This window comes from Hyperolius riggenbachi, chromosome 2 (assembly GCF_040937935.1).
Source record: "Hyperolius riggenbachi isolate aHypRig1 chromosome 2, aHypRig1.pri, whole genome shotgun sequence".
Taxonomy (NCBI): domain Eukaryota; kingdom Metazoa; phylum Chordata; class Amphibia; order Anura; family Hyperoliidae; genus Hyperolius; species Hyperolius riggenbachi.
Window position 1 is genome coordinate 466,165,123 of NC_090647.1, and position 13,304 is coordinate 466,178,426.

At 43.8% G+C, this 13,304-nt stretch overlaps 1 protein-coding gene across 1 annotated transcript in view; it reads left to right on the forward strand.

The window, feature by feature from the left end:
• LOC137547040 (myeloperoxidase-like) overlaps nt 1–13,304 on the forward strand; it is a 35,174-nt gene that overhangs the window by 16,753 nt on the left and 5,117 nt on the right. Inside the window, exons 7-12 of the mRNA XM_068270177.1 lie at nt 2,786–2,992; nt 3,633–3,948; nt 6,470–6,630; nt 8,170–8,422; nt 9,757–9,927; nt 11,683–11,920. Coding sequence (XP_068126278.1) covers nt 2,786–2,992; nt 3,633–3,948; nt 6,470–6,630; nt 8,170–8,422; nt 9,757–9,927; nt 11,683–11,920 — 1,346 coding nt within the window. The remainder of the gene's footprint in view (nt 1–2,785; nt 2,993–3,632; nt 3,949–6,469; nt 6,631–8,169; nt 8,423–9,756; nt 9,928–11,682; nt 11,921–13,304) is intronic.

The following is a 13,304-nucleotide window of genomic DNA, read 5'->3' on the forward strand; positions in this document are numbered from 1 at the left end:
AGGTTTTGGAATAGTCCATCTTCTCATGGCAGATTATCCAGGGTTTTCTTTATTTTTGAAAGCACTTACTGAATGGAAGTTTCTCAGTCCAACTGCCAAAATAGCTTGTAACCGAGTAGGTAGACCAGCCAACATCCTTATGTAGATCCTTTTCATAGAGCCCTTTAGTTAAGAATAAAGGAAATACTGAAAATCCCCCGAGAGGAGTTGGACTAGTCCAAAACCTGTCAGATTTTAACTTCCTATGGTAAACCACGGCTACATAAGAGAAAAGTAATTTATGTTGCATTTCAATCTGGGGGCAATGTACTTCTTATTAACATGCATTTTAAATTTTACATTTTTTACGCGATAGAGGTCCTTTAAACAAGGTGACCCCCCCTTTTTTTTTTAAATAATGTTGAATAGAGTCAGTTATGATTAACTTTGAAAATTAACTTTTCAGATTGAAAATGCTTTGTTTTTGCTATTCTTGCTGTTGGTGTTCATCTATCTATTAATGGTTAAAGTGAATCTGTAGCAAAAAACAAAACAAAACAGATAATAACCTAAGGAGAGGGAAGACTCTGGGTCCTACACAGTCTTCCCATTCCTCTCCTCATCATCTCAGTCCCCCGCAGGCTCCTACTTTTTAAATCTCCAGCCGTGGAAAGCTTCAGCAGTCTTTAAGTGCTCCCGGAGATGGGCCGCTTCCTTCTGCGTATGTGCGAGTGCACGAGAGAGGGCGCTTACACTTGTGTAGTAGGGAGCGGCCCGTCTTCGGGAGCCTTAGTGCTCTTGAAGACTTCTGAAGCCCACCCACAGCGGAAGAGAGCAGTCTCTTCCCCATGGGTCAGAAACTGCTAATGGGGGAGCTAGCACTGGAACAACGGGACGAGGAGAGGAACGGGAAGGCTCTATAGGACCCAGAGCCTTCCCCCTCCTTAGGTAAGTGTTTTTTCTTTGTTTTGACTTTTGACTCCCTTTAAAGAGACACTGAAGCGAGTAAAAAACTCGCTTCCTCTCTTATATTCAGCAGGGGCATGTGTGCCCCTGCTAAAACGCAGCTGTCCCGCGGCTAAACAGGGGTTCCTTACCCCCCAATTTCCCCCCTGCAAAATGTACAACCAACTTGGTCGTAGATTTTGCTGCTCCTAGAGGCAGGGCTAACGGCTGCAGCCCTGCCTCACAGCGCGTCTATCAGTGGCACATCGCCGCCTCTCCCCGGCCCCTCTCAGCGAAGGAAGACTGAGAGGGGCGGGGGAGAGGCGGAGATACGCGCTGACAGACGCGCGTGAGGCAGGGCTGCAGCGGTTAGCCCTGCCTCTATGCGGAAGAGATCCCCGGCGAGGATGGAGGGGATTTGGGGGGTAAGGGACCCCCGTTGTGCGGCGCGATAGCAGCCGTTTAGCAAAGGCACACATGCCCCTGCTGAATAGATATAGAAGAAGCGAGTTTTATACTCGCTTCAGATTCTCTTTAAGTCCTCTAGGGACTGTTATTTCCTGTTATCATAGATGGGGTCTTACACTTACTTCCTGTGAAATAGAAAGGTGGCCATACATCAGGTGACTTGGCAGCAATCGACCATCCGATTCGATTATTATAATCAGATCAGATGAAAATAGGTGCTGCCAAGAGCATGCTCGATCGACGTTGCAACCAATTTTGGGCCAAAATTGGTAGTGTGTGTCGATTGGACATGCTGCAAGCTGTAGGGCTACCATGTTTGATCGGATGCACGGCAGTAATGGCCTTCGCAAATTGGGATGAGTGATAAACGCGACGGGACCCCTGGTACTGTACCCTCTAGTGTAAAATATGTGTTACCTGTTAGTGTCCACCGCTGACTCCGCACTCCGTCCTCCATTCACATACACACGCCCCACGTGGTTGCCGGCGTACACGTGGGTGCATGTGTGACATCACACACATGCCCACATTACGCTGGCAAACACTTGGGGCACATGTATGAGACGGAGCCTGGAGCGTGTATGAGGACGGAGCCTGGAGCCAGCGGCAGAAAGCGACAGGTAAAGTATACTACACAGGTCCCTGGGGGAGGGGGAAAGCAGTGCCAGGGCCGCGAATGTGGCTGCACAAGGCCGGTTCCCAAGAGATTTCATGTTGAAATTGATCAGGAATCTGCCTGCAGTGTATGGGCAGGCAACAGATCTCTCACGATCAGATTTCTTCAGAGAGAGATCTGTCTCTTGATCACCTAATGTATGGGCACCTTTACCTCGCCTATTCTTGTGTGGTTTCTTTGGAGTGCTTAGATTCTGTCATCTATTGTTCTTCCTACTTTTTGTGTCACTTGATCACAGCTGGCTGGCCCTCCCAGCAGCTGCAACCAAGAGGGAGAGAGAAAGATGTACTGCAGTCACAAGTACATTTAGTCCATGAGAAGGCATACTGTCTGGCACTTTGATGCTATACACTATTTATATTTACTCTTCTTCCTGGTTGCTATTAGAATTTGCCCTCTATTTTGGTTTTAGTTGGGCTCTGCTAACTTCCTCTGGAATCAGATTTGCCTAGATCTCTACTACAGTTGTCCCTATTGTAACAAAAATGTTGCATTGCTCAAGATAACTGCATAAGGTAATCTCTTCCGTATTAATAATAAATCCATAATGGCTGATGATATAATATTATGTAGGTGCAATAAGAAGTAAAGGAAAAGTATTCTTGTTTCAGGATCTGACACAGAAGCCAGATAGCTCTTTCTGTTGTTGTTACTGCTGTTACCATGGCTATGGGACAAGTGTCAAAACTCAACTACATTTCTTTACTCTTTTGCCAGGCACGCAACGTGTCAAATCAGGTTGTCCAGTTTCCTAACAACACTCTGACACTGGATCCAGACAGATCACTCATGTTCATGCAGTGGGGACAGTTCCTGGATCATGACACTGACCTCTCCCCTGACACCCCAGCAAGATCAACTTTCTTTGGTGGTGTAGACTGTGACAGCAGCTGTGTCCAGTCCCATCCCTGTTTCCCACTGATGGTAAGAAATATACTGTGCCAGTAAAGCTGTATTTATTTTGGATTTAGTTTGTTTTGATTGACAATATTATTATTATTATTTATTGTATTTATAAAACGCCAACATATTACACAGCGCTGGCTATATATATACAATATACTCTGTACAGCGCTGCGTAATATGTCGGCGCTATATAAATACTTAAATAAATAAAATATTACAGCACAGCTTTCCTGTAAGCTCTGCATCTGTGGCCTGTAGGAGAAATATAATAGTATATTACAGCATAGCTTTCCTGTGAGCTCTACAACTTTGGCCAGTAGGAGAGATATCATAGTATATTACAGCATAGCTTTCCTGTAAGCTCTGCATCTGTGGCCTGTAGGAGAAATATAATAGTATATTACAGCATAGCTTTCCTGTAAGCTCTACAACTTTGGCCTGTAGGAGAGATATCATAGTGTATTACAGCATAGCTTTCCTGTGAGCTCTACAACTTTGGCCTGTAGGAGAGATATCATAGTGTATTACAGCACAACTGTCTTGTAACCTCTGCAACAGTGCCCTGTAGCAGAGATACAAAGTTATCCTGTGGGGCTCCATGTTTTGAAATCACCTGACCTGTCTTCACCTGTTAAACTGTGATGTGTTTTATTTACAGATTCCAGCAAATGACCCCAGGATTAGGAACACGAGTGACTGTATCCCTTTATTCCGCTCAGCCCCAGTGTGCAATATAGTTTCTCCTGTGCGTGAACAGATCAATGTCCTGACATCATATGTGGATGGAAGCCAAGTATATGGCAGTGACATAGCTGCTGCTGAGAAACTTCGTAACAATACAAATGATCTAGGCCTACTGGCTGTTAATCAGAACTACACAGACAATGGATATTCCCTCTTGCCATTCACTGGAAGCTCATTGGACGTGTGTGCCGGTACAAACAGGTCTGCTGCAATTCCCTGTTTTCTAGCAGGTGAGAATCTTGCAAGCTATACTGCTGTGATTGATGAAAATATATATCTATAGTGCCATTATTATTTCCTTAGGCCAGTCTTGCACTGCTAACTGGTGTTAGGAAGGTGTTGCAGTGCGATGATCGCATCACACTGCAGCGCTAATACAGCATTCGGGGATTTTTGAGTCAATGTAATCCCCTTTCTGTCTGAAAGCCAAGCAGGAAGTGCGGCTCTGTAGCGCTCACTCTATGGAAGCCCTCTGGCGCTTTCATAGAGGCAAAGGGGGCAATTGCCTTAGGGCCCCAGAGCCCTTTAGGGACCCCCCCAAAGTGCTTCCCCCCTCCCCTCGAGCTATGATGACCCATGGGAGTGGGGATGCTGTGTGTACACGCCATATAGAAAAAGGAGGAGGTGAATAATGGGAACCCCAAAAATGATTTTTAGGGGACATTTGGACACCTAATGATATTCTTTGACCAGGGGAGGGGGATTAGATCAAGCCTGGCAGCCGGCTCCAGGACTCTGGGGGTGTTTTGGTTGCAAGGGGGTCGTCAGGGCCCCCCCAAGTTACTTTTTCCTCATGGCCACAGTGTAGCTAGAACCACCAGCCCTGATTGATAAAACATCTGCGTCACCCCATAGACTTCCATGACTTCTGGCCCATCTAGCGTAGGTTGTGCGGCGAAAACATCACTTCCAGGGCATCGCATCTGCACAGGTATGAAAAGCCCTATAGACTTTCATTGGCATAATGTTGGCCTGCAGCAAATTAGGCCAACGCAATGTGCCAGTATGAAAGGGGCCTAAGGCCTGGGGCCCACTGGCGGCACTTTTCAGGAGCTCGCAAACCTCTTGTGATTCCTGAATCGTGAAAGTTCAGCAATTTTAAACGTGACGCCACATGTAGTGCTTTGTGATTGCTACACTGCAAGTGGAACCACCTCATAGGGCTTCACTGTTGAAGCGCTTTGTCAATCACCGGCAATCCCCCAGTGGCTCCCAGGCCTAAGAATCTACAGTATCACTGACAGCTAAGTTCCTGCACATTAAACCACTATTGCAAAAAATTGTAACATTTAAATATACACATATAGGGCTTGATTCACTAACCGGCGCTAAGTGTTAGCGCCGGAGTGAAAAGCCACTTAGTGCCCCTTATGTAGCTTTGTGCAGATTCACAAAGCTACATCTCGCTCTGCACAGCGCATAGTGCGCTCAATGTAGTGCGCATCGGGTGCGACTTTTAAGGACCAGCAATGCGCATTATTATCCGCGCTGTGCACGCAGTGAGCGGATTATTTCAACTGTGTGGGCGCAAACCACCTAACGCCATGATTTGCGCACACTAACATTTAGGGCACATTAACTGGCTTAGCCCCGGTTAGTGAATCAAGTCCCAGGTGATAGATTTGAGGGTTTTTTTTTTGGGGGGGGGGGGGGGGGTGAGGGGGACACGGACTGAGGTGTGTTTTATTAGTTATTCCTCTGCAGAACCTATACAGGAGGTATAACTCACATCAACCAAGGTTTCTGCCTGCTGTCCACCTGACAAATTTCACTATTCGCTTTGTCAGTGGTATATCTCGCATCAACCAAGATTACTGCCTCCTGTCTACCCAACTGGTTTCCCTATTTGCTTTGTTGGGGTATATACTGTACTATATGAGTAAGAGTTATGATGAGTTCTAGAATATCTCTGGTGGTGATCTGTAGTGGGTGGCTCTTTAATACAAGCAGTCCAAATCTGTATGTAATGGTGGATGAATCGGTTCTAAGCAGATCGGAAACTGAGGCTGATATGTAAAGTATTCTCCCTGATAATAATGCCTCTGTAAATGCTCCCTTCAATAAGGAGGTAGCAGTTGGGAATGACATTGGACACATCTCTCTGTTGGTTTGTGATTCAGTCCTTACCATAAATACCAAGTTGTGCTTATTTAGAAAGATCTGAGTAAAAGCTTAGCATGACCAGATTATTTTTAGTGCATATGTGAAATAAAGTTCACTATAATTGACTAGTTATGATGATTGCTGCACAAAAGTCTCACATTTGTTTGCGCAGATTAAAATATTTGGGAAATGTTTGGGCATGACAAAACACGTACATTTGCCAAATGCATTGAAGTCTCATTTGTATGAAAATGTGTAATATTTTTGTCAAAAGTTCCAATCGGGAAAACGTAGCCTTCAGTTTAAAAACGTGACTTTGCGGAAAGTTTGAGCTCATCCTTACTACTGACCTATAAGAGATATTTAGACAAGGGAATCTGAAGAGGGGACACACGTAAAACGTTGTCAGCCCAATTCTGCATTGCAGGAGATAAAATCAGATTGTTCCTGCGTGCAAAGTCAGTCCCATACATGAAAACGAAAAATGATGCCCAATTGAGTTTGTACATGAAAGTGAGGGGCTGCAGTACATGGATGTTACACATGGAAGGGGGGCTGCACATGGAGGGGCGCCACAATTTACTTGACCAGAGAGGAGGTGGGGAGTATAAATTTGGCCTTGGTTCTGATGGCTTTCCTGTCTTCCAGGGGATGGTCGGGTCAATGAGCAGCTTGGCCTTACAACTTTCCACACCCTCTTTCTTCGGGAACACAACCGCATTGCAACCAAGCTTCATGAATTAAATCCACACTGGTCTGGGGAGATCCTGTACCAAGAGACCCGCAAGATCATCGGAAGCATATTGCAGGTCGGTAGGCTTAATGTACTTTTGTTGTTAAAGTCTGTGAAAAAGAAATTGGTATCCTAGCGCTCATTTGTCTTCATATTCAGCACTACATGGCGAATGGGAAAAATAGTTGAATATGATTTGCTGCTCTAAGCCAGTGCATACAGACAGTATAATCGTTCTATTCTAGTAATAACAGTAATGAAGTACTTTAAGATGTGCTCATGTTAAATATTTTCTATATGTAATGTCCTTTATGTCACCAAGACACCAACATTTTCCAAATGGTTTAATTCCCTTCCCAGCCCATTCCCCACATTCATTCCTGTAGTACTATGAGGCTTTTAAAGGGGAACTCTAACTAAGGATTGAACTTCATCCCAATCAGTAACTGATGCTCCTTTCTGAAATAGATCATCAGGGGGGTCTCTATAGCTAATATTGTGAAACCGCCCCACAGTGTGATGTCAGGACCTAGGTCCTAATAGTTTCCTGTGTTTGAGCCTTGTTGCATTGTGGGAAATAACCAATGTTTCCAACTGCCAAGCAACTAGTATCTCCCTCTGTGCATATATATATCTATAAAAAAAATACAACCTTTCAGCCGATCGGATTGTTAGGGGTGTGATAATAGATAATGGCAGTTGTCAATCTCTGTTTTTTCATGTTTACCAGTAGTAAAATGATTATGTGCAGGCTGATTGAGAATCAAACAATATGAACAAATTATACAGTATGGTGATAAATATTAATCATTTCTTGATCTCTCCTATTTTTTTTAACTTCTCACTTTAAAATGTATTCATTTATTTGTTCCCCTTTTACCTAAAGTTCCTCTTTAAAGCACACTTGAAGTGGAAGGAATATGGAGGATGACAGTAATTTCATTTTAAATACTGCCGATAGCCTGGTTGTCCTGCTGATCCTCTGCCTCTAATACTTTTAGCCATAGACCCTGAGCAAGCATACAGGCCAGGTGCTCTGACCGGATTGGCTTCATGCTGGTTTCAGGTGTATGATTCAGACACTACTGCAGCCAAAGAGATCAGCAGGACTGCCAGGCAACTGGTATTGTTTAAAAGGAAATAAATATGGCAGCCTCCATATAGCTCCCGCATCATCTTCCATTTAAGCTATTGAAGAGCCTTATATTCTGCAGACGACATATAAGAGGTCTTCTGAAACACTCTAAAGGTGGCCATACATGGTACAATTTTTCATTTTTTTCGATTAGATAATTTAGTTCGACTATTCCGTTAGATCGAATATAAAGTTTTTTCCAGCATGTCCGATCTGATTTTTCTCGATTCTCGATATTTTCAACTTTCCTTCGATTCGATTTAGATCGAATAAACGGGATAATCGAACATTTTTATTGTACCATGTATGGCCACCCTAACCATAGCTTTCCAACTTCGAATGTATGACTTCTTTTCTGCCTGGTATCTACTGATGTATGATGTGTCTATTGTGTCTATTGATGTATATATCTCTCTCTCTGGACTTGTGTCCATCTATTTATCTACAAATCTCACACCATTTAACAATATTTATTCACAGAAAATAACATACAAAGACTGGCTCCCACTATTGCTCGGCGGTGAGACTGTGCGTGTTCTTCCTCCATATACGTCTTATAACAATACAGAGGATCCAAGAGTGTCGAATGTCTTCACTATTGCATTCCGAATGGGGCACACTATGGTGCAGCCAGTGCTATACCGCATGAAGGATGGATACCGCCTCCATGACATAGACCCTGCAGTCCCTCTTCACCTGATCTTCTTTGCCACATGGAGGATAGTGAAACAAGGTAAAATCAGTGGCGTAGCAAATAGGGGATGCAGAGGTTGTGACCGCATTGGGGCTCCTGGAGCAGAGGGGCACATTGGGATCCCTCCTTAAGCCACCTTATTAGGTTTTCATTGGTGCTATGTTGGTAATGAACACCTCTATTTGTGCATTGAATAGATGTAGTCCTTAACTGTTTACCTACTCTGATTACACCTCTCTGACACTGAAACTGTCCTTGGTAGGTTTTGGGGCTTCATATCAAGATTGCTCAGGGCCCCAAGTAAAACTCACACTGGGGCCCCAAGCTGCTCAGCTACGCCGCTGGGTAAAATGGTTTATAATGATAATATTTTCAAATGCATGTGCTAAAAGGAAACTTTTTTTTTTTGTTAAAATTGAGGTATCTCGTGTTGACTACAGAAATGCAGACATTAAAACAACACATGTGGATTGCTGGTTTGATGTCTGCATTTCTGCTCCTCGACTAACACTGGACCACACTTGTGACTACTAGTAATCCCCAGTTAACAAACAAGATAGGGACTCTAGGTTCATTGTTAACATGAATCTGTCCATAAGTTGAAACACTCTGCCATCTCTGCCCCCTGTACCTCCTCTATGCCCCCCTGTGCCTCCAGTGTCCCCCATTGTGTCATCTCTGCCCCCCTGTGCGCTCAGTGTACCCCAGCAAAATGCCATTTTACCCGTTTAAAAACCATCTTTTCTTAACATTTTTTAAAATCTCAAAAACGACAATGTCTTTTAGTAAGAAGCACAAGCCCTACTCCATAGAGCCAAATTAATCCATGCCATGCACTGATGAGGATCAAACAATCCAAAACAGTCTGTATGCATGTTGGATTATTATGGCTCTGTACATATTAACAAGCTGACACATCATTGCATTCCAGCGGTTCTGGAGGTGTGTTTAGCTTCTAAGGGTACAATGGTTAATTTGCATATATTCAGCAGTGGTGCCTTGGGAGACATCTCAAGCTCACGCCAACCTGAATTATCGCAAATTCTTTCTGTTTTAGGAAAGCAAACTTTTGTTTTTAGTAAGAAAATGTACGTGTTCTCACAGATTCAAATTTCCCATTTTCAGGCTGTTGTTATCAGTGGGTGTAAGTCAACTGTTCATAAGCTGGGGACTACCAATAATTATGTAGAATAGTGTTCTAGACTCCATGTGCAACATGAGGACTCGACATACCAGATCCTTTGTCAGACTTGCTTCTTGTACTATAACAGCTCTATTAATGAGTCCCAGTATAATGGTGGAACAATATATATACAGCACTTCATATGTAATTATTGTAAATGTACAAATCTAAACAACAATCTCACTTGCAGGTGGAATTGACCCTTTCCTCCGGGGCATGATGGGCAATCAGGCTAAACTGAACCGCCAGAATCAGATCATGGTTGATGAACTAAGAGATCGCCTCTTTGACATGGTCAAGCGCGTAGGTCTTGATTTAGCAGCACTTAATATTCAAAGAGGTCGGGAACATGGGCTACCAGGTAAGATATGGAAAACAGCTTCATATTACAAATGAGTTTGACCACACCACAAGCTAAAGCAAGGAAATAGATAGAACAACCCATTGTTGCCATATGGCCTGTGTGATTCCTATGAATAACCATTTACTACCTTCTTAACTCTATGGCTTAAAGGGAACCTGAGGTTAAAGGGGTATGGAGGCTTCCATACATATTTCCTTTTAAAACCTCCTTAGCGTTCTGGACAAACTGAGCTTGTCCAGTAACGGCGGAGGGCACCGCTCAGGCCCTGGTGGGCCGATTTGAATAATTGTTTTTGAAACACGCAGCTAGCACTTTGCTAGCTGAGAGTTTCTCCGATCGCCGCTGCTCGCCGCCGATCCGCCGCTACCCACCGCATAATAGGGCTCCCCCTGAGACCCCGTGTGCAGCCTGGCCAATCAGTGCCAGGCAGCGCGGAGGGGTGGATCGGGACTCCCGGTGACATCACGACATTGATGACATCATTCTGTTAGTCGCCATGGCGACGGGGAAGCCCTGAAGGAAATCCCATTCAGAACGGGATTTCCTGATGGGCATGATCACCGACGGCGATCAGAAGGGTGGGAGGGAGGGAGCAGGGAGGGGAGTATCATGTAGCTAGTGCTAGACTAGCTACATGATAAAAAAAATTAGGTTAAAAAAACCACCCGCGGCCGTGTGGCCACGGGAAATCAGAATGCCAGGGAGGTTAAACAATACCAGTTACCTGGCTGTCTTCCTGATCCTGTGTTTCTAATACTTTAAGCCATAGACCCTGAACAAGTGCGCAGAGCCCCACATGGGCTAAATACATGCCTTGAATGCAAATCAGATGCAAATTATGTACTAATTCCTAATCTAAAAATGTGAATGCAGATTGAAGCATATGAATGCAGCTAGGCAATAAGTATACTTACATCAATTTTGCACAGCAGGAGAAATTGGCAGCGCTTTGAGACAGAAGCTGTACCTGAATTAGCTATTTGCAAAGATGTGCAGAGCTCCAAAATAAGGACAAAATTACACAACATGCATTCAAAACAGGTACAGCAAAGGAGGGCGTTAGCTGCAGTATAAATAATATGTGCACAAATTATTCCCTACTAGACTTCCCCACGGCGATGAAAGACCCTCACGGGGAAGACCTACTGCTAGTCTATCAATAAAAACATAATTTTTCCTAGTGCTGCTAATCATAAATGGTATACACATAACAGAAAACAGACATCAAACAAGTGACAGCGCTGCCAATTTCTCCTGCTGTACAAAATTGATGTAAGTATACTTTTTGGCTAGCTGCATTCATGTGCTTCAATCTGCATTCACATTTTTGGATTAGGAATTAGTACATAATTTGCATCTGATTTGCATTCAAGGCATGTATTTAGCCCCAGTTGGGCTCTGTATGCCTCTGTTGGCTTTCATTTCAGTTTGCAGCCTGGAGCACTGTCACTTGTTTGATGTCTGTTTGAAGAAATGTGTGTGTGTGTGTGGTGTGTTTGTTTGTGTGTGTATGTGTGGTGTGTGTGTGTTTGTTTGTTGTGTGTGTGTGGTGTGTGTGTGTTGTGTGTGGTGTGTGTGTGTTGTGTGTGTGTGTTTGTGTGTGTGTGGTGTGTGTTGTGTGTGTTTGTGTGTGTGGTGTGCGTGTGTTTGTGTGTGTGTGGTGTGCGTGTGTGTATTTCATAAAGGTTGTGATCACATGCATGTGATGTGTGTTTCTTTCAGTGCACAATTAATAATTTTTGCTTTATATAGGATATAATGCCTGGAGGAGATTCTGTGGACTTTCTGCCCCTCGTAATCTGGACGAGTTGACTACAGTGCTCAACAACAGGGATCTAGCTCAAAAATTAATTAATCTCTATGGGACACCTGAAAACATGGACCTCTGGGTTGGAGGCGTGTCTGAGCCCTTGGTGTCAGGTGGAAGGACTGGGAAGCTGCTCTCTTGTCTTATTGGTGATCAGTTCCGCAGGACTCGAGATGGTGACAGGTAAGATTCCATAATTCATTCAAACTTAAAACAAAAATAGTTTTGAACAGAATGAAAAAAAATGCAATCTCTGACAAAATTTTACTGTTGGTTATGCCTCTGTTACACAGATTTTCCCATCCCTTGATGGTGTTCACAAAGGATTCCCCCATTTGCCACAAATAGTTTCACTAGTGGCAAACTTCCATCCCATAATGCCCAGTATGACTTCTGACCTGTCAGCTTGCCAGTAGGGATGAAGTTTGCCACAGTGACTGATTTCATGAAACAACATTGCTGCAGTTTGTGAACACCACTGGCCAGCCGACTTCAGGTCAGAGGTCATGCTGGGCATTATGGGATGGAACTTGGAACTTTTCTGCATGCAAGGTTATGCCGGGAATACACGATGCGTTTTTGTGTTCGTTTTTGTCGTCGTTTTCGCTTTCGATAGATTCTACTCTCGATTCACTGCTCGATTCCCCTCTCGATTCCTTATCTTTTCTTATCAATTACATTCACTTGAATGAGGAGAATCGAAACGAAAGTAGAATCGACCAGATCCGACAGGTTGGAATTTATCTATCGAACCCATCTATCTAAAGTAAAAACTTAACGTGTATTCCCAGCATTATGACAAATTCTATGTCTATCCCAGTCTATCCAAATGGAATAAAAAGTCTGGGGTTTCAGTACTTAGTTACTTTTTTTAAGAGGCTGCCAAATCTAAAATATAATGGTTAGAATTTGTTAACAACATTAATCATAATTAATTATGATATGTACAATTGTCCAAAACTGACCATAGATTGAAGCATTTGACGTAGTTATAACGCTGCTGTGCAGAAGGGATGATAACCTTAGTTTCCCATAACCAAGATTATCAAGAAAATCAGGAAAAAATAAATGTTTATAGAGTGATTTAATAGTGTACTGGTTAACGACAGCATGTTTGGTGTACAAGGTTTTAATCCTGGCTGCCATTACCCAACCAGTAAGAAGTTTTTTGGCAACACTACCTGATGCTCCTGGGTGGCTTACTGAATGGGCTGTTAGGGGATGCATGTCATCCAGATACATTAATTACAAGGGGTCTTGAAAGGATTGAGAGGTATTTATGGCAAATAGATAAGACCCTTAGGCTAATTTCACACCAGGACGTTGCGTTAGAGGGGGCGTTAAGGTCGCATAACGTCCCCCTAACTCAACGCCTGGTGGTGCTGGATCTGGACGTCAGAGTGAGCCGCGTTGTGCAGCTCACTCTGGCGTCAGTGATGCCGTGATGCACACTCTTGTGCCTATGCGGCATCACGTGGTCCCGCCGGCCAATTGCCGCACAGAGCGGCTGCTCCAGGAAGTAAACACTGCACGTCATAACGTGCAGTGCATATTAATTAGCCATGTG